This window comes from Vicia villosa, linkage group LG3 (assembly GCF_029867415.1).
Source record: "Vicia villosa cultivar HV-30 ecotype Madison, WI linkage group LG3, Vvil1.0, whole genome shotgun sequence".
NCBI classification, from domain to species: domain Eukaryota; kingdom Viridiplantae; phylum Streptophyta; class Magnoliopsida; order Fabales; family Fabaceae; genus Vicia; species Vicia villosa.
Window position 1 is genome coordinate 261021 of NC_081182.1, and position 25674 is coordinate 286694.

The following is a 25674-nucleotide window of genomic DNA, read 5'->3' on the forward strand; positions in this document are numbered from 1 at the left end:
ATCGATTTTTTCTTATTTTTAAACTCTAACTAGACTCCTATTTTTAATCTTATCAAAGTCAAAGTCTGAATCTGGTAAATTTTTTGACTGGACATCTATTGGAGACTCAAATTATGAAAGATCAGAATCTGATGACTCAAATTCGAAATGATAAGATTATGATGTGTCACAACTAGGTAACCCAGTTTTTGGTGGAAACTTAGACTCTGAAGACCATGTGCAAAGGAACTTAACCTTTGAGCCGTACTCAATTTCTGAAAGCATGTCTATCTTGCCAAGTCTAGTCACAATTTATAAATAGGAAAAACCATTTGAAAAAATATTAAAAGAGGGACTAACATGGCTCGGTTAAATTTTGTAAGAGATTAAATAGGAACTTTTTTCTCAGGGACTAATTTGGACTCTCCTTTTTTTGTGAAGGACTAAAATAGGTCTTCACTAGCAGTCCAATCATAGTTCAAAAGTAAGAAAAAAAATCGATTTAAAAAAAATATTAGTAGAGGGACTAACATGCCTCGGTTAGATTTTATAAGGGATTTAATATGAACTTTTTTTTTCTCAGGGACTAATCTGACCTCTACAGTTTTTGTGAGGGACTAAAATGAGTCTTCACTCCACCCGAAAAATTCCAAAAAATAGTATATATAACACCCCTCTAATAATCCGCGGCAATTAACGAAATTAAATCAGAGTAACATGCAGAAAGGTGTCATAATTCATAATAAAATAAACCTCGTTCGGTCATATGTCATGCATTCACCAAGAACAATCTAAACATAACTCATAATTCAAATTATCATGCTTACACAGCGGAAATAAATCCTTAAGTCAACATCACATCATTAATGTATCAGACTTCAAAATAATTTAAACAAATAGAATTATCATCTAGAACTCAAAACATCGCGTTCCCAGTGTTACATCTACCAGAGCATGACACCCGATACAACTACTAAACCGACTTATGAGCTAATCCTCACCAAGTCAAGCCGATATCCTCAATCTGAAAAATGACAACAAGTAAGGGTGAGTCTCATCACAGTTAACCAATGTTATTGCATCATAAATAACAATATATCATAGTTATATTATTCACCCAATCGTTTCATATTCAGACATTCCGTCATACACATCTTCATCAATTATCAAATCATAACACAAAATACATTATTCATGCTATAAAAGTTATGCATATGTATGAAACTGACACTATGCATGTGGTACCAAACATCATCAATGGGTATCACCCACCGACCGATCTAACATCATCCAGATACGGCCCTGCCAGCACAGATTCCACACAGTGGGAATCTTGCCCTTCACTGAATCCTCTCATCATTAGGATTCAGCCCTCATCAATGATTATGAATGCATGCAAACATATATACAACATACTTCCATCATCATCATACGATGAGTAACATCATCTTATACTCACTTCATCATCATCATCATCATCATCATCATTATTAACAAGCATGTTCATATATACATTAACATCATTCAATAAATCACATAACAATAATTCATACAAATTTATCAGTTCAAAAGTTCACGTCATCAAACTTTCAAAATTCACAAAACAGCAAAAATCTGCATTTCACGCTGGCCATACGCGTACCAACAGGGCCAAAAATCCACAACACACGCACCATACGCGTATCATACGCGTACGAGCAGAACAGGTTTTCCACACAAAACACACATACGCGTACCAACAAGTCATACGCGTACCAGCCAGTCACCATACGCGTACCATACGCGTATCAGCAGAAGGTGCATTCTGATGCACAATTGGGGAGCGTACCATACGCGTACCACCCCCCCATACGTGTATCATACGCGTACCATACGTGAATGGACAGCAGTTCCAAAAACCTGCAACTTACCCATTCGTCTTCTTCGCGAATCCATTCGTTTCAGCCTGCGATTTGGGTCTAAAACCAGAAATTCCACATTCTAAACAGCATAGGATTCATTCAACATCAATAGTATATGACTCTATATTCGATTTTACTCATCACAACCTAAATCTACTCAGTTTTTAGGGATTAACAGTCATAGATTTCAACCCAAATGATGAACACAAACAGTAAAATCAAAACATAGAATCTATTGATCTAAACAATACTCCTAATCAACATCATCATCCACAACATAATAATAGAGATTAAATGGAGAGTCCCCCCTTACCTTAGTCAAGAGTTCTTGAGCTTCGGTCTCTCCTTCTTCAGTTCTCCTTCAGTTCTTCGTGTTCCAACCTTCAGACTCTCTTTTCCACGTTCTGTCCTTCCTCTTCCCAATTCTAATTATTTTATGAAAAATAATAATAAAATTAGTAAAGACTTTACTACAACACACCCCTTACTTTACTAATCTCCCACATGGCCCAAATGCCACAAACCATCCTCTTTTCCATTATTTTCATAAAATTCATAATAATTCCAATTATTAATCCAATGTCCAAATTAAATTAAAATTAAAATTATACAGGTGTTACAGTATCATCGGAGATACATCTCGAATTCACTCAAAAAAATCTCAAAAAAGAATACGTTCGAAGATGCATCTCCAAAGGACATTTTAGAATTTTCAGAGGTGAAATTCATCCCATGGAAATGTACAAAGAAATTCCCTATAAATTATGGTTATGACCAAAAAAAGGTTATGAAAATTTATGGTTATAGTTCTATTATAGTTAACTTATTCAAAAGTTGGAAATATCACAAGTTAAATTTATGTTATGTTTGTTAGGCTATTCTTCTATTTGGAGTGACTCAAATGAATGTGGGCTGGTAGCACATGTGTGTAAGTCAAGTCTTTGTTATTATCCAACAAAGAGAATTAGGTTAATTATTGTGTGAGAGACAAGAAAAAAGTTAGAGAAAAATACTAGGGAAATGTTCATTCCACCCTTATGCATTCTCCTACACCACCGCGGAAAGACTAGAATGACCCCCCAGCATCTGGAGATGAATCTCCGGATGCACCTTTTCCACGCAAAACTGAAGTAAAAATGATGAGATATCCTTATTCTGTAAAATATTGATCCGAAGATGCATCTCCATATGAATAAAATGTTGATTCAGAGATGCACTTTTGAAATACCTTTTAGTTCATTAGTTATTGATCAATTCAGATATGCATCTCTAGAACTTTTGTCTGGTAGATCAAGCAGAAACAACTATGGCAGAATGAAATTCAAATTACTTAGATTAACTCCAAAATAAACATTACATAAATTTAACATTACATGTTATTAAAAACATGTAGTTCGGGACGTTGCAACATTCTTACAACATCGTCGATTGATCTTTGAATCATCGCATCCACTTCAATTGAAAACTTTATTGAATAATGATAAAAGGTACTCCACATCACCTTCAAATCATCACCTGTCTCCATTTAGAGCAATGTGAGCTATAACTTCTCTTCCTTGTCTATCGATGATGAATAGTACTCGAGCTTGACAACACTCCGATTTTCTGGATATTGTAGGAGAGTATTCGGTTTGCTTTTCAGATCGATGAGAAGTGTGCCCTCGCATATCCAAATTGAAGTGGAGGTGTTATGCCATTGAAATACCCAAAAGCAAGATGAGGATATCTAGACATTCTAGTTTGTGCAAAAAAATGTATTGGAAGACCCTATTTATAGAACTTGTAGAGCAATAAGGACCTCACATACATGATTATGTCTTAATGATATACTTTGGAGATACATCTCCGGAGCTGTCTTATTTTTCAAAAAATAAGGGTCGTTTCACATATGCATCTCAAAATGATCCCTTATTTTGTTTTTTTAATTAATTAAAGGGGAATCCGGAGATGCATCTCTGGATCCACCTAAACAGATTATGTAGAAAACAACATCATAATTATGCAGGACATAATTTGAAAATAATGTTACATTGTTATATTACAACCAATTTTATCCGCTCGTTTGACTTCATGCAAAATAAAATTCAACACCGCCCGAGATACATTATCAACCAACTGTGAATAAAGGATTTTGTATTTGAATTGGTGTTCTAATGCAGTAATGCTCCAACCAATATATGTTTGTATCTCATTATGTTGGTTTCAGAGCATTTGGTTCATGGCATCTCAATCTCGACAAAAATCACCTTTACTATTTCCAACCAATTCTTAAGTCTTGCATGCGCGGATTCAACTTTGTTAGTTGTTGTATTGCCAAAGTGTTGAACTTGATTGGTCCAGGTACAAACAATCTCCTCTTTAACTTGATCCAAAATCGTGCTCTCAACATACTTCAACAAATATAGATATATCGCACAAATACTCCTCAAATAAAGAACAAATTCGACATATAATTCTTCCATGAAAGAATTTATTATACTATTCCATGCATTCATTATCTTTTCAATAACCACACTAGGTTTGTCAACTTTACCATCTTCACATTTGACTTGTTTCGTACCAACCGCGGGTTTTACTCGCCTTCTCACATTTTTGGTTATGTGATACTTACAAAGTAATGCCGAAAAAGTAGGAAAAACCGTTGCAACCGAATTCATCAGTGTGGTGTCGTGATAGGTGATTATGACTTGTGGCATATTATTTTGGTCCTTCAACATAGTCTTGCACATTTCCAAAACCGATGTAACGTTGTTCTTTTTTTCGGATTCCAAAAATTCTCAGAGATCGTCTTAATAACCAAAATTTTCCTATTATGATATTTATCTAAGAAAATTATTAATGTTGGTGAAATAGTTTTTGTTTAATTTAAACTTGAATTTTAAAAAAATACTTAGGATTGTGATTTCTATCCTAGATTCTCTCATACAAGTTCTCAATTTGAACTATTACGAGAAATACTAGTTTTGTAGGAAAATAGAAAGAAAAAATGGATAATATCTATTTTTCGTCAACATATTATTATGTCCTAAACCAACAAACTAACTAACTACTTTTGTCAACATAATTTGTTCGTTTTAGATTGATTTAAGTGTACAACTATTTAAAAATGAAACTTTCTCAGTTTAATTTGAAACACTTTTGTCACTTCAAATTTAATTGTTCAATGTTTCTAATTGAGAAATATATATTCACACTCTTTTAGTGTGTGTTTGGTATTTAAGGATATCTTTCCTTTGGTATGAATATGTGCATTTTAAAATAGAAAACCAAAATAATCCATGAAATTTTTTATAATAAAAATTTGCAAAGGAGCTAGTTTAAAAATTTGTAAAGGACCTACTTATATCATCGGACTATGCTACACAAGTCTATCATTGCACAATCCTCATTATCTTAGGAAGCTACTCATTGCACCCTTGTACATTCTCTCAAACCCTATGTAAAATTTCTTAAATGTCTCCTATTTTCGGAGATGTATCGTCGGATGCACCAAATCTTCATTTTAACCACATGTTAATTCAGATATGTATCTTCGAAGGGCTTTGTGGGATGTGTTTGAAGATACATCTCCGAATAAACATTTTTTTTTTTAAATTCAAAAAACTATTTCAAAGATGCATCTCCAAACTAGATGAACATATTTAAAGCTCACGTCAGACTCTTCCTCTTCTCCTTCTTCATTTTTCAAAAACTCAAAACTATCTCTTCTCTCTACCTCACTCTACCTATTTCCAGTTCCACTTAAGGTCAAGTTTTGAAGCAACATTTACTTGTATATTGTCATTCTCAACTCCATCTAACTACTGCATTTAACATCAGATCACTTTACACCCTTATCAACACATTTTTGAGTAAGTTTCTCATTTAGCTTATTTTGATTTTTGATTAATGTATTAGCTCAAATAGGTTAGTTTTAATGCATTAGATAGCATTAGCATTTGAAATAGATTATGTGTAGACTCTGATAATATGATTTGGATGATACTTGGATGGCTAGGGCAGTTGCAAAAAAAAACTGCCAATGAAGCTGAATGAAGCTTTTTACGGAAATGTATCTCCGTAGTGTTCTTTTTTAGGTTTTCGAAGATACATATCCGAACTCTTTCCTTCCTCATATACTAATCTCGTTTGTTATGTTTTTTTCAAGGGCTATGGATGAAAAATAATGAAAGGTTGAGACTCGGGCGACCCACCCTAACCGCGTATGTTTCTCAAGATAGGGCTCATCAGCATGAGTAAGCTAGAGTCGTCTCCCTTTGCCTCACAATAGGGAGGTGTCGACCTCTAGGAGTTGACTATCACGGGGGTCAGGATCCCATATTTGTGCGCATCATGATGAGGATGCCCTAGTTATACCGTATATCCCAATTGTCGAGGATGCCCCACTTGCAGACCCTTTTCCAAGAAGGCCCACAGACACTTCTTTACTGGTATACTTAGGAGAGGTATATTTTTTAGCAGTGCTATTTTTGATTTTGCGATCAAATTTAACTCGACTAAGATTGTTATATTTTATTTTCAACAGGAATATGGATGTATGAAATCTGTGAACCATGCAAGAACAATTCACAATCTTTATCAGCCTGAGGAAGAGTGGTTCCAAAATACACTCAAAAACTCCAGGTTTGCAGGTCTTTGTGCTTCCGGATACACCACCAACCATGGCATGCAGACTGCATTTGCTGAGAGATAACATAACAAAATGTCATCTTTCCACCACCCCATTGGTGAGAAGAGTATTACATTAGATGATGTAGCTTGCATCCTACACCTTCTCATCAGAGGTAGGTTGCTTGATTATTCTAAGATCAGTAGGGTCGGTGCAGTGGATATGATGGTGGCTTATTTGGGAGCTGACCCTGCGGAAGCATTTGAGCAGCGTAGAAGCACCAGGGGGTGCACATGCCAAGTTTGCTTGGTTGGTGGATTTGTATGGCAATAACTTGGATATAGCTAAACACCCAGACGCCGATGATCTTTGGGTTTCCTACCACATGGAGTGTGCCCTGGGGTGCTTCTTCACGTTCTTGGTTGGCACGTCCATGTTTGTGGATAAAAGTGAAAACTACGTGGATGTGGCTTACCTCAAACATTTCATCGACTTGAACTTCATTCACGAGTGGAATTAGGGTGCCGCATGCTTGGTTTATCTGTACTCCAATCTGAGCGAAGGTTGTAAATGGACGACAAAGCAAATGACAACTCATGCACTCTGCTTACGATAATATCCAAATCCCACTATTAAGTTACAAACAACATTTTTTAATACTTGTTACTAATACTCTTTTTTCTTATTTGTTTTCAGGGATGGATCTTTGTCCATTGTCATTGCATTCGCGGGTTTATACGTGACTCGTTCTATACTGATGATTATCCGTTTGCTTGTCGGTTTATCCCTAGCAGAGGGAATAATGTTATCTTGTTGTTCCGTGTGTATATTGATCGGACTCAGCATGGTGAAGTCGTCTGCATGTCATACAGTACTCGCCGGAAAGAATTCCTTTCAACCATATTTCCTTATACTCTAGATGGTTGGTATGTGTAGCAACCTGCCTAAAAATTTAGCTTTAGAGTCGCCACCTATTCTGAAGGGCGAATAGGAAACCCTACACAGTTTAGAGATCAGGGTAAGATACTATATTCAGGTCGAGGGAAGGTGTTAGGCACCCTCAACCCTTTCCTAAAGGCTAATATTTCAAAGATCAGGGTTTCATGGCAGGGTTCATAAAGAAATATGGCAAACAGAATTATAATGACATGATTAGAATTTTGAAGAGGGGGACTCGCCTTGTTGCCAAGTGCCTACGTACCTCCTTAGGGAGGATCAGAGTCTACGTAGTTCGGGGAGGGTTGTACGCCCCTTAGAATTGAATTTGATTAGATGTGTTTTTTAGAGGCTTTTTGGTCAGCCTATCGCAGTTTGGATTTGATTTGAAAGGGCATTTTGAGTTGCCCAGGATAAAAATCCTGTAGTATCGTGGTTTAGTGTATTTTAGATGTATTTTGAGTGTTTGGGCGTACAACCCTGGTTTGATTTAGCACTATTAACCGCAACGATCAATAGATTCAATCGCCATAGTTAACAGATTTGAAGTTGTATCGTTACCAATTTTAATTGATGGATTTAATTATTACTAATAACGAATAAAAGTATTTTTTAGAAATTTAAATGATTTAATTTGTATCATTACCCTTCGTAATCGATTGATTCGATTAAAAATGATAATGAATTAGAATAAAGGAAATAGGCTAATCATCGCAACCAATAAAAATGGTTGAAACCCTTTAGCCAAATAAATGTTATTTTAATTTGTAAATTAGTAATTTTATTATTAACCATCGCAATCGATTAATTCGATTAAAACGGTTAACAATTTGAACCTTAATTTATTGTTTCGTTAATCGCATTGACTAATAGATTTAATCAACAAGATTAACAAATAGAATATTAATCCACGTAAGGTATTGACAAAAAAATTACTAATCATCGTGATCGATAGATTCGATCAAAACGATTAATGAATTTAAACCTTGATTATGCATATAAAATTACATTTATGTTTTTTGTTATTATAGATTAAATAATATCCACTAACTATCACCAATTGTTTGACTTTTCCAAATATCCTAAAATAATAGGATTTTCTAGCATTTTGAAACAACACCACATAAACATGAACCGCAAAACGCAAGTACGGTAGCTTCTCTCTAACAACAAACATCATAAACAGCAACAATACACCCCACATACATATATAAAAGAACAAACAATAACACCCTGATTTTGACTTTTCAACTTCCATATCTTAACCAATTAAAGTAGGACATGTGTTATAAGATTAAATTGAAAATAAAAAAAGAAACATATACATGTTATGAGTTAGAAGAAAAACGATATCATAATTGACCCATTTGTTCTTTCCAGCACCAAACTCAAAACATAATCTTCTATCAAATTCTTTATTTCTTTCACAACAAAAGCATATCAACATGACTTAAATCGGAATAAAAACGGAACCTGGAGTGGCAACGTTATGACCCAACGGCGAATCGGAAAAGGGCGGATGCACACACGCGGCGGTTGTTGGAGCGGGGTTGCGGCTTGTGGTCGACGCGGCGGAGTGGATTGGATGCGTCGGTTGAAGGCGGTCTGAGCGATTGAAGGCGCTGTGTATTCGTCAGCGGATCCGACGACTGTTATGGATGGTTGTTCTGATCGGAGGGTTGCGATTGTCGCGCGACTGGAGTGGTGGATCTGTATAGTTTCGGGGCTGTTTGCTTCTTCTTTTCTTTTTTCTTTTTTCGGTAAAACAAACTACATACAAATAATGTTAATGTTGTTTATGGTGTCGTGGCGATGATAGCTTTGGTTTGTTATATGGTTGCAATGTGTGGGTGTAAAAGTTACAGGTTGTGTTGTTTGTGAGGAGGATGATGAACAGTGCAAAGAAAATTGTTAGAAAAAAGGGAAAAAGCTGTTAGAAACAAAAATTGTTTAGTGAATGCAGGTGTTTGAGATTGAGGTTAGGATTATGTGTATGAAAGTGTGTATGTACGTGAAACCGGTAGTGAAAATAGGGTTCCCCCTCTTCAGCATTACCAAGAATGGTCCTTTTTATCATGTCCAAATTAGGTTTTTATTTTTCATGGGCCTAGTGTCCAATTGATCTTTTTTCTTTTAGTCCAAATAAATTACTACCCCATTAATCCATGGTATATTATAACAATAATAGTTAAAAATAATTATAATAATTTTAATAATAATATTATTAAAACCACTACTAATTAATAATAGTTAATTATAATAATAAAATGATTAAACTAATTATAAATAATAAACCATGTGAGTAATTTGTGAGAAAGGACTAAAAAACCTCAAGAAGACGGAATAGATGAGCTAGATGACTGAGCTCAAGCACTTTCTGATTTTAACCCCCATTTTGACTCAGGATATCTTATAAGAACGCAGGTTTGACAATAGGAATGTCAAACCCCATAATTCTTAACTTTGATCCTTGATGAATTAAAAGACATGAGTTGACCGGGCAAATTTTGGGGTATGACAGTATGTGAGACTAATATCATGTGCAGGTATCTTCCCGAGCGGTTCGTGCGGTAATTTAGGTTCGTGCAAATCATTCTGATGTTCTCCTCCATGCTGCTCCTATCAGTATTGTCTGCAGGGAGCTGGATGACACTCTGGCGGATTTTGAGCGTCATATGGTACCAGTGGAGTATCGGAGTCATTAAGCCACACCTTACTTGACACAAGACGCTCTAGACGTCCACCTAGGCCTGCTCATGAAGAGATCCTGGAGAATGAGCAAACCAGGGATGATCATGCCATTGATGTCTTGCCGATTTGTCAAAACACTATGCGGATGATAGGAGAGAGCATCGAGTCTGGACTGTTTGAGAGAGAGGTGGCGATGAAGCGATTATCTTAGCACGTCCCATTCTTACCGAGGCACGAAATGCCTTGGGTTACCGTAGGCAGAGAAGGAGTCAAGGTGTTAGGATTAGACATACTCATTAGACTATGATTTTGATTGTATTTTGTTTATTTTTCATCGACTTGGAGAATAATTGTTGTACTATTATATTTGATTTCTTTAATATTTGATTTTATTAACACATTACTCAATTCTATAATATTTGTTTTTAATAATTGTTGAAACAAATAACGATAATTTTAATCAAATTAAAATTACTTTGGAATGAAAATACCATAATTTTAGTACTGATAAAAACAAACAGACAATAATTTGAATATGTATTTCTGAATTAACTCCACACATTGTTTGAAGATGTATCTGCGAATTTACCCAATGGTGAATTCAAATATGCATTTCTGAATCAAATTTAGACAAAAAATTATATTTGATACGTTCGAAAATATATGGCAAACTCATCTTTAAAAAATTTTGGAATTTTTAAAGGTGTCACGTTATTTATAAAAGGTTGCATTAAGAAATTACCTTATCTTAAATCCTTTTATATCTACTCAGTCATATCCAATAAAGCTCCATTACTCCATCATTCAGCTAGTATATATTCACAAAAGCTTCAGTATCTATTCACAAAAGCTTCATTCAATTTACCTAATCTACAAAAGCTATAAGAGCATGTTCAATGACGGTGTCGTAGAGAATTTCATAGGTCGAAAAACTCATTGTAATTTTTTAATCCGGTGGAGAAATTTAATAAGAAAAAAAGTATTATTGAGAAGGAAAAAAAGTAGTAGTTTTGAATTTCTTAAAAATTTCATATTTTGAGCAAAACCGTGTATAAATTGCATGCATGAGACAATGGGGGACCATCTTTGAGTAGCCTATAAAAGTCATAATAAATTCATGCTATATTTAGATACTTAAAAAAAAACGAAATAGAGTTTAATAGAGAATAATGGTAAAATTAAATGAGCATAACCAAATGATTCGGGACAATACAACTAGAGAAATAGAAGATAGTATGGTGAAACAGAAGAGCAACTAATATTTCACTAATATAAAATAAAAATAAAGGTAGAAAAGTAATTCTTTATCAAAATATGAACGAAAAGTAAAATAAGAGATGATAAAATAAATTTCATGATGTTACATACTACTTGTAGAAAATGATACAAAATGACAATGACCTATTTCAATTTTCACCAGTTTCATTGGAATCGTTTAGTTTTTCTTCCTGGAGGCCCTGGAAAACATATCTCTGATGTTATGTGATTCTGTCTCAAGTTTTATTTTCTTTGCTTGTCTACCCTTCTTCACAACTGTAGCCTTCTTGTCATTATTCTGTTCCTCCTGGTAACATTAACACTTGTTTTGAGCAAAAACAATTACAATCCAAAATAGAAACTTGCAAACTCATTGTTCTTGTTTCGAGTAAATACCTGGAATACATCATTATACAAACCGGGATTACTTTCCTCGGCATTTGCTTGTTGTAATTTTCCTGTCACCTCAAGTATATTTAACCTGCAAAAGAAAAATCTACTTAATTCCAATCCAACTTGGTTTTTTCTTATAAGTAAAATGATTCATAAAAGACATTCTCAAAGGCCATACTTAAGATGGTTACACAAAGGCTGCAACCAGTGCTCTTCATTTAAATACTCTCCTAATATTGAAACCGCATCAACCACTGTACCGATAAACAAGCACACGAATTTCAAGGAATCAATATAAAATAATTCAATTTACTATCTGAACAGAATGGCAATAGAAAATTTACAAGTGTCTTTCTCTGATTGAACGGCGTAGTTTTTGTCTAACTTGGGCAGTGTCTGTTTCAGCTGACAGACCTAAAATGCGAGAAATCAAAATAAAAACTTCAATGCCGGTGAAAAGTTTTGAAGCAATAAAACAGTAGATAGGCCAAAGCATATACCAGAAGACAAAAAGTAAGTTAGAATGTAAACTCTATAAAGCAAGCCAAGTAGTATTATTGCTTAAGATACCTATATTAGCAACCAACTCTGATGACAAGCTATATGACACTAATGATGCAAGGTTTGTGGTATCTGATAAAAGAGATTAGTCATATAATCATGTTTCAGTCTTAGTTCACATTTACATGAAAAATATACTAAAGTTCAGACATCCACCTGCTAGCATAGACTAAATGTCATGCCACTTTATAAACATGGATGATGGAATTACTAGGCAATTAACTGTATGATAGTTTTGGGGGGATTGAAAGTTATGCATTCAAACTACATAATAGAAAAAGGAAACATAAGGAAATATAGACAAACCTTATAGCAAAGCCAACGCAGAACCATTGTGTCATCGAGTCTAAAGAATTTTAAGGATCCAACTTCTGCATATGCACAAGGATAGAAGAAAGTTTTAGAATCACCGCAATAACATTCATATTCCACAACTAAACAAAATAGGATGTCAGTACAGTTTTATTCAAATCATTCACTTATATACATCCCACTAGACAGACATACTTCTCCAGAGCCATCTTTGAGGGTGTGTAAGGTGGACTACAGCACAAGACCTCAAACTCATCATGGTGTTAAACTGGGAGAATATTGCAACATTATTATTGCAACAGACAATACTATTGCTGCATTACAAAGGGAATCTATCTCACCACCTAACATTGGATTACTGATATACACATAACTAGGAGAATGAAAAAAATACTAACAATGAGGTCACCATAACTATATTTGGCACTCAACCCGTATAAAATACATTAAGCCACTTCTCATTTTCTATCTTCAACATCTTCCGATTAAATTACTTAATTTGTAAACATGTCCAAATGCCAAACTGAAATTGTAAGTAAAAGGAACACGAGAATACTACCTTTGACTTCACAAACTACTTGCATACAGTTCTCCACAAGCGCCATTAACTGCTGATATCCTGGATACCCATCAATAAACAATATCTCATCCAATTGCCTGAACTTGCCAAGATCGTCGCCTTTCTGCATACATTTTAAAGAACCAGTGATATGCAGTTATGCATGGTACAACACAAAATTTAGACTTAGTTAATCCGTGTACAATCTCATCTACGCGTGATGTATCAGATGTGCAACTAAAACTTAATTATGCTTCAACAACTACAATTGATGATGGATTTACTTAAATGGGAAAGAACTAGGAAAATAAATTAATATTGTTTTCAATTTCCACGGTTGAAAAGAAACAGAAATTACCTTCATTCTAGCTTCCTCAAATATGGGCAGCATGATGAAAACAGGATCAACAGGCGTGGATAAATACAGTCGACCATCTGTTGGAAAACAAAATTAGTATTCTTTATAAAACACGAAAATAATATCTGCCAAAATCTTTGTTTCGCTAGAGTTTCTTCGCAAGTTAAAAGACCTAGAGAGACTACTAACTTAAAAAGAGGAATCATGATACTTTCATTCAGAGATATGAAACATGTACCTTCACTTGTATAATCTCCCAAAAACCAAGACCCATACAAGTTCTTAAACCATTGAAATTCTTGTAGCATTCCATTTACAAATAGATATTGCGTTGCATTTCCTGCCACGCAAATGAAAACATGTAAATTGTCATAAAGTTCAATAAGGAACAATTCCAAGAGAAAAAAACTAATAGCAAACTAGTACAATATTATTAACAGAACAGTATCAAGTGTTAATGAACACATTAAATAACGAAGATAAACAAATTAGAATAAGTGATTCGTAGATAAGCTCTTACATAATAAGTGCTTAATTAAGTGGTTTATTAAAATAGACCTAAATCAAATTTTTTGAGTTACCAGATTTGGGATGACGAAGCGATATCATTTGTCCAGAACCATTTCCATCGGTACCAGGATCTGTACTTGCAAAGAAGAATAAAGTTACGAGAAATTAACATCAACAACGTGTTATTGTAAAAGTTGTTGAACAAATAATAATTGAAAAATGAAAGAGTGTTGTTACCAGGGGCAACGAGAACGCGGGATTCTTGAACGCCTTCCCACCAAGTCATAGATAGATCGGTTTATTATCAGTCGCCGTTTCTTCCTTTCTCGCCGGTGACTGTAAAGAAGAAAAGTCGCCAAAAAGAAGCGCCAAAAAACGAATGGTTAGAGCGCGGTACTCTCAATCAACTCCAATTCGCATAAGCCCAAGGGTTTTTTTTTAGGCTCGCTTCATACGGGTCCTCACTGACACAGACACACTCCTTTACATGTTGACACTGTTTTATGTAAAAACAATAAATAAAACATTTATATTTTATATTAGTTTTGTTGGTATAGAATAGAACCATAAGTTTTAAAAAATTATAATTTTTTATTGTTTTTTCAAATATCTAGTATAAATTTAGAAATCATCTAAATTTTACATCGGTTTTTTCAAATATTTAATATTAAACGGTGTATATTTTGGGAAAATCTATGACTTATTTTTCAAATATTCAAGATAAAATTATAAATTTTGAAAAAATATTATATATATATATATATATATATATATATATATATATATATATATATATATATATATATATATATATATATATGTGTGTGTGTGTGTGTGTGTTTTTTTTTTTTTTTTTTTTATGTTTAAGTTTTGCACAAGTTCCTTGTAAGTTGTAGTTTGCACAAAACTATATGCATGTTGTTTGGTTTAAAAGATTCTAAAATGGTAAGGCATCTAAACTACGGTAATTAGTACACGTATATCAGTGTTTAGGGTTTAAGATTTATATATTTTGGTATAGGTTAGTTAGATGGCTCAATAATTATGGTCTAGAAGCATGGGTACTCAATTTTAGGTAAAGTATCAGTACTTGGTACCGGTACGCGTACGGTACTCATCCGTTACGCACTGAAGCTACACCAATTTTTTAATTTTATTTTTAACTCGGTACATCAACCGGTACACATTTGGTACCACGTACCTAACTTTTTTAGTTTTTGTTCATACGAACCTCCATCTTCTCTCGGAGAAAGAGTAAGGTTTATAATGAAGGAGCAACAAAAATATAGGATATTAGTGGAGATGAATGAGATCTATTTGATGAAACTGGTATTCTTGAAATTGTTAGTCTTTCTCTAGATGGACTTGAAATAGAAGCCGCATTTTTTAATGATATTAGGGAAGAAAATAGTGATATTCAGCCATGATTTTATAATTTATTTATACTTTTAAGTGTGATTTATTTATGTTATTGCATAGATATTAATTTTTTTAAGCAAACTATTTTTTAGTTTTATTATTTTATTATTATTTAAATAATATAATTCCTAAATTATTTTTAAAGCATTATATTAACGTACCCGTACCTTAGTTTTTTTAAAAATATCGTACTCCGTACCGGTACCCGTATCGGGTACTGGGTACGCACATGTACCTATGCAACGCAGGTTCAGATAGTAAAACAATCTGATGTGTCACATGAGGTTTCAGAATACTATACCAACATAAAATATATTTGGAAAATTTATGTAAACACTCTCAAATAAAACCTAAAGCCTTTGACAATCCTTAATGACTAGAGGTTGTCACGCATTTGTACTTTTAACAAGTACAATTGACCCTCACCATGGGGCCCTGATTAAACTAGCTTGAGCCACATTCATCATTACTCACTATTGCTTTCACCATTTTCTCATGAGGGTGTTCGAGCAAATTTTCGGGAAGACCACCAACACCGTTGTTGGAGGTTTCGTCGGGGGAAATTTAGCTCCTTCCAGATAAGGTATGCATGACACGTGTTAACAATAAGTAATACATCCGATAAGGCTGTTATAGCCTCAAGAGAGACTGAGAAACCAAAATCACCTTTTTAAGGGAAGATGCAATTGGTGTTCTCCCTCACAATAATGATCACAAGGTCATCACAACTCAATACACTGATTGGGAAGTGAATGTTAATTGACTCTTCCAGCTCAACCAATGTCTTGTTATGAAACATCTTCCAAGGGCTCCAACTCGATCCCAATAGCATCAGAGCCTTTCAAGGGTCCCTGCTTGGCCTTTTAGGCAATGTGTAGATCAAGGTTCACGTCACATTTAAAATAATGTCCGACTCAAAGACGAGTGTCAGAACTATCGAAATAAAGTATCTTGTGGTATACGCCATGTCCCCTTATAACACCATCCTAGGAAGATATGGTCTTAAATTTTTAAGGGTGTTCTTGTCAACCATTCATTTAACCCTCAAACACCCGCTACTTGATGGGCGTGTTGGTACGATTAAAGAGGACGGAGATCGCCTAGGAATGTCACCAGAAAAGCACGGAAATGATGAAGAAACAACATATCAGAGACTTGTGGATGTGGTGTCCTTAAAACATATAGGGCAACACCTGAAGGTTTACATTGATGATATGATAATTAAGACGTCTGAAGGGGAGAGTCGTGCAATGGACTTGGAAGATATCATACGGTCAAACAAGAATTACAACATACATCTGAATCCAACAAAGTGCTCATTTGGAGTACAAGCAAGAAACTTCTTGAGTTTTATGCTCATCAAAAGAGGCGTAGAGGCAAACATAGATAAATGTCAAGCCATCATAGACATGAGTAATCTCTTTAACTTTAAGAAAGTTCAGCAACTGACTGAGTGTCTAGCTACCCTCTTTTTATTTTCTGTGCATGTGGCAGGGCTTTCCATTTTTTTCCAGGTTAAATAAAAAGGAGAGATTCAAATGGACGGGAGAATGAGATAAGGCATTCTCAAAAGTGAAAGCATTCTCAGCATCACCACCCATCCTGACACGCTTCATATGAGGTTCCCCTTTATATTTTTAATTATCGGTTACTAACGAGGCATTGAGCTTAGTACTCATCCAGGAAACGAATAAAATGGAACAACCTTTCTATTTAGTAAGCAATGTGCGCAAGGGCAATGAGGCTCGATATCATAAGATAGAAAGGCTCGCATTGGTCATAGTGGTAACTGCAATAAAGCTCATGTTTTATTTTCAATGACATTGGATATTGAAAAAAATAGAGTACTCCATATGTCAGGTCCTCAAGAAACCAAATCTAGCACAAAAGACGGTGTCATGGGCAGTCAAGTTATATGAATAGGACATATAATACATGTCTAGAGGAATTATTCCTCTGGTGAACTTGACCAGTGTATTGCTAAAGATCACAAATTTTATTTTTTAAATTATCACATATATAGAACTTGTCAGATTCATCATCTTTGCTTGAGGTGGAACGAAGTCGAACTGGATCATTTTGTTTTACTCTAAGAATTTCTATATCTCTTTCAAGGTTTTTTATGTTTAAGTTCAAGAGAGAATATAATATCCTTCGATGTTGAAATAATTTGTTCCACTTTACTTGTTTTTGTTGTTAGTTTCTTATAGATTCGAAAAAAATCATGATAGAAAAAGTGAGAGGTTACCTCGTTGTCTTGATGATTTTTCATGAGACAGATGTTGTATTTTTCTTCTTCCTCTCCGTCTAAAGATTCAACATCATTGTCTTCTCATGCAACACAATTTTTCTTTCCCTTTTTCTAGAGTCTCCTAAATTTTTTATTTGCTTCTTGATTAGGGGACAACATGGTTTGATATTTGGAATGGATGATGTTTTTTCTTCATCTTTTTATTGTTCTTCTTTTTTGCTTCTTCTCATTTTTTATGAATCTTTTGAAGTTCTCTACTATGATCTATGAGACATGTAACCAACAGAGTCAGATTTCTCAACTTTGAGTGCTAGACTTTTATTTTTTTTCTCCTTCTTCATATATGATACGCCTTTTGAGTTCCATAATGTGTTCTTGCAATTTTCCAAAGGGAGTGTGTGTCCATAGTCTCTAAATCCTTAGATTCATAAATAACAATGACTTTAGATTTCCAGCTAAGATTTAAGCATCTAAGAATTTTTAGGAATAATTCCTCATTTGAGAATGTTTTTCTCTGAGTTCTCATATGACTCACGATATGAGTAAATTATGTTTACAATTGATTTATGATCTCTTCATGTTTCATTATAAAGAGTTCATAATCATGGGTTAATGTGCCCGACTATTCCCTATTTACCTCAGTAGTACCTTCATGGATAATTTAGAGGATGTCCCATATTTATTTGGCAGTCTCCCAGTGAGAAACTCTAAAAAATTCATCAAGACCGCGAGCGGTGGTGATGACATTTTTTGCTTTCAAACCGCATTGAATATTCTCTTTATCATCTTTGGTCCAATCATTTTCAGGCTTGTTTACTACAACACCACTAGGGGTGGCAAAATGGGTCCGACCCGTTGGACATGCCTGCTTTGCCTGCACTTTTGTGAGGGGCGAGCCAAGGTTTTAGGCTCTCACCCTCTAGTGTGACCGCCCCGCTCCATTTTTTACGCGGGCTTTTGCAGGCACGAATATTAACGTAAATTTTTCATTTTTTGGCTTAAAAAGTGCAGTGTCCACGAACTTAGCTCGCCCTCTCTTTTTTTCCAGGGAGGACCAAGATTTTAGGCCCGCACCCTCAACTATGACCGTCCTGCCCTGTTTTCTTGTGGGCTTCTGCGGGGCAGGCCTAAGCGGGGTGGACATGCCCGTTTGCCACCCCTAAACACCACTGACATCTCATGTGAGTACAAATGAACCTTCTTTCACAATCTTCCAAATACCATGATCCATCCATTCTATGAAAAATTTTATTTTCTCTTTCCACAAACTTGAGTGACAGAGAAATATTTATATATATATATATAGAGAGAGAGAGAGTGAGAGAGAGAGAATTAAGAGATCAACCACAAAGAAAATACAAAGAATGGAAAGTGATGTGAAATGAAGAGGAGGCGAGTCTCCTTTATATATGTGATGAAAAAACATTAAAAAAATGATTTGTGGGGAGAATTGATGAGTCAATTAATTTGCATCTTGCTCCGATTGATTGGAGCCTAAAATTAATTTATTATGATGGTTTAAAAGGAAAGAAGGGGGGATATAAAGTCATTACAAGTCATTAAGGTGTTGTCCTAATTTTCTAGTTAAACATTTGGCCCTTCTCCAATCAATTGGCTTAATGCTCTAATCGATTGGCTGAATCATACAAGTTTTGCAATCGATTGACTTAAGTCTTCAATCGATTGGGTAGTTCAAAAATTCTTTTTAAAAGATAGGGGACAATTTTTTAATCACTTGGCTCGATTTTGAAAAAAAAATTAAGACACAAAAGGTAAGAAAAAGTATTTTAAGTGTGTGTATGAGTTGCTTTAGAACTTAGGAGCTACTTCCTTACTTTTACAAAACTCTGGCAACTCAGATGGACACAACTTGATGAGCTTTCACATTTCCTCTCTTTCATTACTCAGAGGCTTGAAGATTCTTTGCCATGAATAACTATCATATAATCACTTCACTCTTGGGTCTTTTTTCTTGATGAGACTTGAGATGTTTTCTAGTTGAGTCACCATCATTAGAGAATTGAAAGCTATTTTCATTGACTTCATCAAAGATGTTGATGTTGTTTTCATCAAAACTTCTGAGATGATCTTTTGGAGGATTCTCAAGTTTATACATGCAAGCACATAGATCCATAAAACTTACTAAGTTTAACCTAATAAAACTTGCCAACACAAAATAAAGTCAAGTAATAAGTGCTTAAATCTCTCACAAATAGTGAGTTATCAATATAAATTATACAAATCCAAGGTGTTTATGAGTGTTTACAAATTCCCTTAGATACCTCCTATGATTTTCCGAATTTCAAGAATTCCAAGGAATCTGCACCCTTGTGTCTCTAACAAAAATTGCCACCTCACTTATTTTTGTCTTCAAATCATTTCTCAAGATTGATCTAACAAGAATGATAGATATACATATTTATAAGTGATGAAACCTAACTAATCTATAACGAGTCGAAAACATGATCCATTAACAAACTGATCCGCGAAATAAAATAATCAAACATGAACCAGACATGACCCTCCTCCACCGGCTTCGATACTCGTTGTTGTCGACTTTGGTTGGACAACCATTTTCACCGCGACTCTGAGGCCGCTATTACCGACCGTCCTTTACTGCTCTGGTGTCCTCCATCGACTTTCTTGTTGCTTTTTAGTGTTATATTTTCTAGAAATCTCGAAATATGATTTATTTAGTTTCATTAGTTGAGGTTTTAAAGTATATTTATACACACCATGGGAAAAAATTGCATGCATCCACTTCAAATTCTAAATCTTTGCCACATAAGCTACCTCATTGACTTTGACTAACATATTGCACAAAAATGATACAGATTGTGTATTTTGAATGATTAAGGAATTTAAATAGTCATTTTTAAAATTATGAAACAAAAGTGTACCCTAAAGTCAAGTTAAGGGGAGAAAGTAATCAAGCCTAAACTTGTAATCTTTATTAGAAATGAGTTCAAATTGTCAATTTTTGTATTATTTTATGATAATTTAAGGGTGTTAAATAAAAAAACAAAATGGGGTGAATGGGCTTCATTTAAACAATTAAAGAGACCAAAATAGTATATACTACAAATAAAAGAGTTTTCAACTGTAATTAAATGAATACTAGTTGTTTCGAATCGGTCAAATGACTTAACAAGGTCAGATTAATATCAAAGGCCTAGTCCAACACATTTTCATTCAAGACTTAAGATCAAGCAGAGTTTCGCTAAAAGGACACGCACCAGAGTCAAACCACTTGCTCATATTAGAGTTTCGCTAAAAGGACACGCACCAGAGTCAAACCACTTGCTCATATTACGTCGTCAGATCCAATCCAACGATCTTACGCACTGCACATCGCGCCTATTGGAACGATTTCAACTATCCACTATATATAAACCTATTTGCTCATCTTAATAACTACAGTTTTATTCACTTTTGCAAGTTGCATCTCTCTGACTTCATTAACTTTGACGTTAGAATATTAACCACTGAGATACACATGCGCTCCATCATACTTAATACTTACACCTAAAGAAAGTTTCTATGTGAATACACTATCAATTTTATGTTCCACATCATAATACCAGTAATATGCTCCTTAATATTTTTTAACAAATTTTCTTCTTAACCCTTTAAAATATATTTTTTATTAATTAAAAATTTACATGAATTTCACTAAATTATGTGAATCTCATATAAATTTGGCAGACTCATAAATCTTAATCAGCAAAAGGTATATTAAAAATGTGTTTTTAATATTATACTCTAGTAATTAAATATATTTTAGTATAACATCTTTTTAGCCCACGCTAGTTTGGTAAATATCCTTATAAAATTGTATCAATAAGATTAAAAAAACATGTTTGCACAAGATAAATCAAAATAAGCTTTCAAATTATTCACACTGCTAGTGCCCACCATATTACAAGGTCAAATTCTTCCACCTTATATTCCATCACGAGTAGTAGACAATAGAAGAAAGAGCTTTCTTGGTAAATTCAGCTACTCCTAATTTTCTAGCTGGATTGATGTGATTATTTTACTCATTATTATAGCTTAAAGTCGAACAAGAAACTATTAACTTGTTTATGCTGTTTTGTTTGGACTTCTTGGACTTTATGTAAATTGTTTAATCTAAAGTCCCGTTCAAAAAATTTAAATACAACCCCTCACATAGATTTATAATACTAACATTTAAATAAAATTATTTCATGTCTCTTTTATGTGTTATTGTGGTTTTATTTTATTAGAGAAAAAAACGTTTTATTTATCATTTTACTAGATTGTGACCCGCGCGTTGCGCGGTTACTAATCATAAAATGTTTTGTATTTGTTTTTTATTTTAAATTAAAGATTTTAATTATTAAAAAATTTAATATATTATCATTCAAATAAAATATAAAATAATAATCTAAGTAATAAGTTATTTATTTTAAATAGTATTGATGGTAGAAATTTTTCCAAAAAAAATTAAATAGTAAAATTTCTTACTACATAAAGATAATCATGACCTTACAATTATAAATGGTTGATAAAAAAAAGGACATTTTAAGGAGAAAAATTTATCAATTTACTTTCTTCAAATTTTATGGCATTTATTTGCCTTTGATACTCTTGATTTTAGTTGTTATACTCATATTTCATTATCAAAATTGTACGCGTAATAACATCTATCTTCATTTCATTTTATAAATCTGCGAAATATATAAATCTTTAACAAAATTTTAATATTAGGAATGAAAAAGAAATTTTTAAAAAAAATAAGGAAAGAGAAACATTTGTCCATTTACTTTCTTCAATTTTTATGGTATTTATTTGCCTATGATACTCCTGATTTTAGTTGTTATACTTATATTTCATTTTAGCCAATTGTTCTTGTCATAAGAATTATCTTTCATTTCATTTTACAAATCTGCAAAATATATGAATCTTTAACAAAAAATCAAAATTAGGATTGAAATAGTAAATTATAAAAAATAGATCAATCATATGGTTGATATATAAAAGGGTTAAGTATGTTTTTGGTTCCTATAAATACCTCAAATTTTATTTTTAGTCCCTATTAAAAAAATGACATATTTTGGTCCCTATAAAATTATTATGCACGTAGTTTTAGTTCTACTGTTAAACCGATGTGTATTTTTGAATCATTATTTTACAGACATGTTAAAAATGTTATAAAAGTTCCTTGAGATTTGCATTACTTTTATCATTATCTTTTGAAATTTAAAAAGTTCATATTTAATTCTTATTATAAAAAATTCTATAATTTGGTAAAAAAATATTTTATAATATTCTAAACACGTATGAAAAAATAATTCAAAAATATAAAATTTTAAGGGTAATTAAATAATTTTCAAGATTTTTAAAAAAAGTAGGGACTAAAAATGCATGCATAAAAATTTTATAGGGACTAAAATATATTATTTATTTAATAGGGACTAAAAATAAAATTTAAAATATTTATAGGAATCAAAAACATATTTAACCCTATATAAAATGAAAGAAAACATAAAGAAATAATTGAAATTAATGTTGCATTTTGCTGCTATGAGTATCTTCCTTTAAATGGAGAATAATATTATAATTTGAGTGAGATATATAAATTGAGAGATAAATGAATGTTATTGTGATTTAGTAACCGTTATATAAAAAAATAATAATTTTTTTCATTGAATAAGTTATTTATTTTTTTTAACGTAAAAATTTAAACATTAATTAAACGTGATTTGATTGAATACTAATAATTGGTGATAACTGATTTTAATTTACTATTATTCTAAAATCGACTTTCGAAATTTGATTGGTTATCAAATTTAATCGAGTTTTTAATTATTTGTTGTTTGGTATCCTTATGTTAAAACCATCATTTCTAAAATATTAAATATCTAAAATGGATATTCTAATAAAACCCTAGCCATATTTATTCATATATATATATATATATATATATATATATATATATATATATATATATATATATATATATATATATATATATATATATATATATATATATATATATATATATATATATATATATATATATGAATTCTCATTCTAAAATTTTTTTGTTTAAAGAAAATTATATTTCTAACATAAAACAATTATATCTTTTATTAAACATATGAGAAGTTATAGGAATATGGAAAGTATAAGGAAATCTAATATATAAAGAAAATTACATAGTATTTATACCTATTAAATAAGTAAAAATCATGTATTCTTAAAAGATGCAAATATATATATATTTATTTATTTATTTATTTAATCTCTTATAATTTTAATTTATAAAAATATTAATTAAGAAATTTTTGTAATATTTATGGATTTAAATTAAATACATAAAATTTATTAAATATTTATGTAATTATTTAAAAAACAATGAAATATAAAATAATTTAAAAAATTATTACATTTTTTATAAAACATAGGAATATGAAAATTTATATGGAAATCTAACATATAAAGAAAATTATGTAATATTTGTATCATTAAATAAGTAAAATTACGTCTTTTTAAAAGTTATAAATATAAGTTATAACTTATTTAATATCTTATTAATTTACACAATTATTAGTTTTCATAACTTTAATTACCATTACTGTTGATCTAAATACTATCAGGGTTTGTATCCCAAAAAAATAATACTATAAGGGTTTATTAGTGAAATATTTAACCATTTTGTTTTGACAAAATAAATCACATATATATATATATATATATATATATATATATATATATATATATATATATATATATATATATATATATTTAAATAAACTAATATATGATCTTATTTAAATTAAATATTACATATTCATTGAAACTAACAAAATGATTAAAATTAACAATCACAATATATAGGTTAAATTATATATTGCAAATAAGAAATAATACAAATTTATTAGATAATATTTTGATGATCATTAAAATACATTAATATTTTTCTATAATACAATTACAATAACATGTATCAAGAATGACTATATCAAAATCATTCATTTTTAATTAAAGGCCTTCAATATATTATGCTTAGAGACAGATACTTATATGATTTTTCACATGTTTCTCAAATAATAAGAATAATAAGAATGTAAAAGTAGCAACAAAATAATTCTTCTTTGTTCTTTACATCCGCAAGAAATAGTAGAGATCTACATCACCAAATCCTATAAGAAAATTATTACAAAATCGTATAGTTAAAATATTTAGATAATTGATAAAATAGAGCAAATTAAGTATAAGTCTGCCATATAAATTGAAGAATAGTTAAGACATAGTCAATAATAAGAAAAGGAAATAAAAATATCGATAAAAAAAGTAGGTACCTTATTATTGTTTGGGTAAAAGAGGATGTAGATCTACAACAACAACAAAATAGTTGAAATATATATAATTACTACAATAGAATAGGTTGAGTTACTTGTCATATAAATCAAATAATAGTTAAAACATATGAAAAGAAAGGAAAATATTAATACAAAATAGAAAATGAAGTACTGTGTCAACCTTGTTTAAAGAGAATGATGAAGACCTACGATAAAATATATAGTACAGAAATGTAAAACTCATCAACCAATTATGTATTTATATACATAAGAATGATTATTAAAAAGACAATAACTCATATGTTACAAAAAAAATTGTAACTTTCAGTTTCACCAATTAAAATTTATTATAATTAATACTAATTAAATATTTGTATTGTAATTAAAACATATTTAATTTTATCTTCAATATAATAATTTCATAGTATTGCAAATGATGAATATTTATGGAATATATTTTAACTATGTAAAGAAATATAGAATTATGAAATTTGTTTTCTTCAGGTAGATGTTTATATCTATAAAATGAATAATAATAATAATCAATAAAAATATTGACTAATTATTTTTAATAAAATCTTACCTTAATATAAATTTTTTTCTCGTATTG

At 31.9% G+C, this 25674-nt stretch overlaps 1 protein-coding gene and 1 long non-coding RNA gene across 2 annotated transcripts; both read right to left on the bottom strand.

The window, feature by feature from the left end:
• Positions 1-758: 758 nt before the first annotated feature.
• LOC131659996 (uncharacterized) lies at positions 759-9566 on the bottom strand. The gene is made up of 3 exons (XR_009300666.1): positions 8899-9566; positions 2194-2305; positions 759-1003 (listed from the first exon to the last, which is right to left on the bottom strand). It is a non-coding gene; the product is annotated as an uncharacterized LOC131659996 (long non-coding RNA).
• Positions 9567-11400: 1834 nt separating this feature from the next.
• LOC131654713 (uncharacterized) lies at positions 11401-14550 on the bottom strand. Its single transcript, XM_058924659.1, has 10 exons — positions 14304-14550; positions 14138-14197; positions 13795-13896; positions 13557-13633; positions 13199-13322; positions 12634-12698; positions 12111-12180; positions 11945-12020; positions 11770-11854; positions 11401-11680 (listed from the first exon to the last, which is right to left on the bottom strand). The coding sequence occupies exons 1-10, from the start codon at positions 14350-14352 to the stop codon at positions 11552-11554; spliced, it is 837 nt and encodes a 278-aa protein (XP_058780642.1). The 5' UTR covers positions 14353-14550; the 3' UTR covers positions 11401-11551.
• Between the last annotated feature and the right edge of the window lie 11124 nt (positions 14551-25674).

Bases quoted from the DNA above. Each gene is read 5' to 3' on its own strand.
- LOC131654713 (XM_058924659.1), bottom strand. From the start codon at position 14,352: ATGACTTGGTGGGAAGGCGTTCAAGAATCCCGCGTTCTCGTTGCCCCT. The intron at 13,897-14,137 runs GTAACTCAAAAA...TTTGCGTGGCAG, and splicing joins GCTTCGTCATCCCAAATCTG to GAAATGCAACGCAATATCTA. The intron at 11,681-11,769 runs GTATTTACTCGA...TAATGTTACCAG, and splicing joins TGTATAATGATGTATTCCAG to GAGGAACAGAATAATGACAA.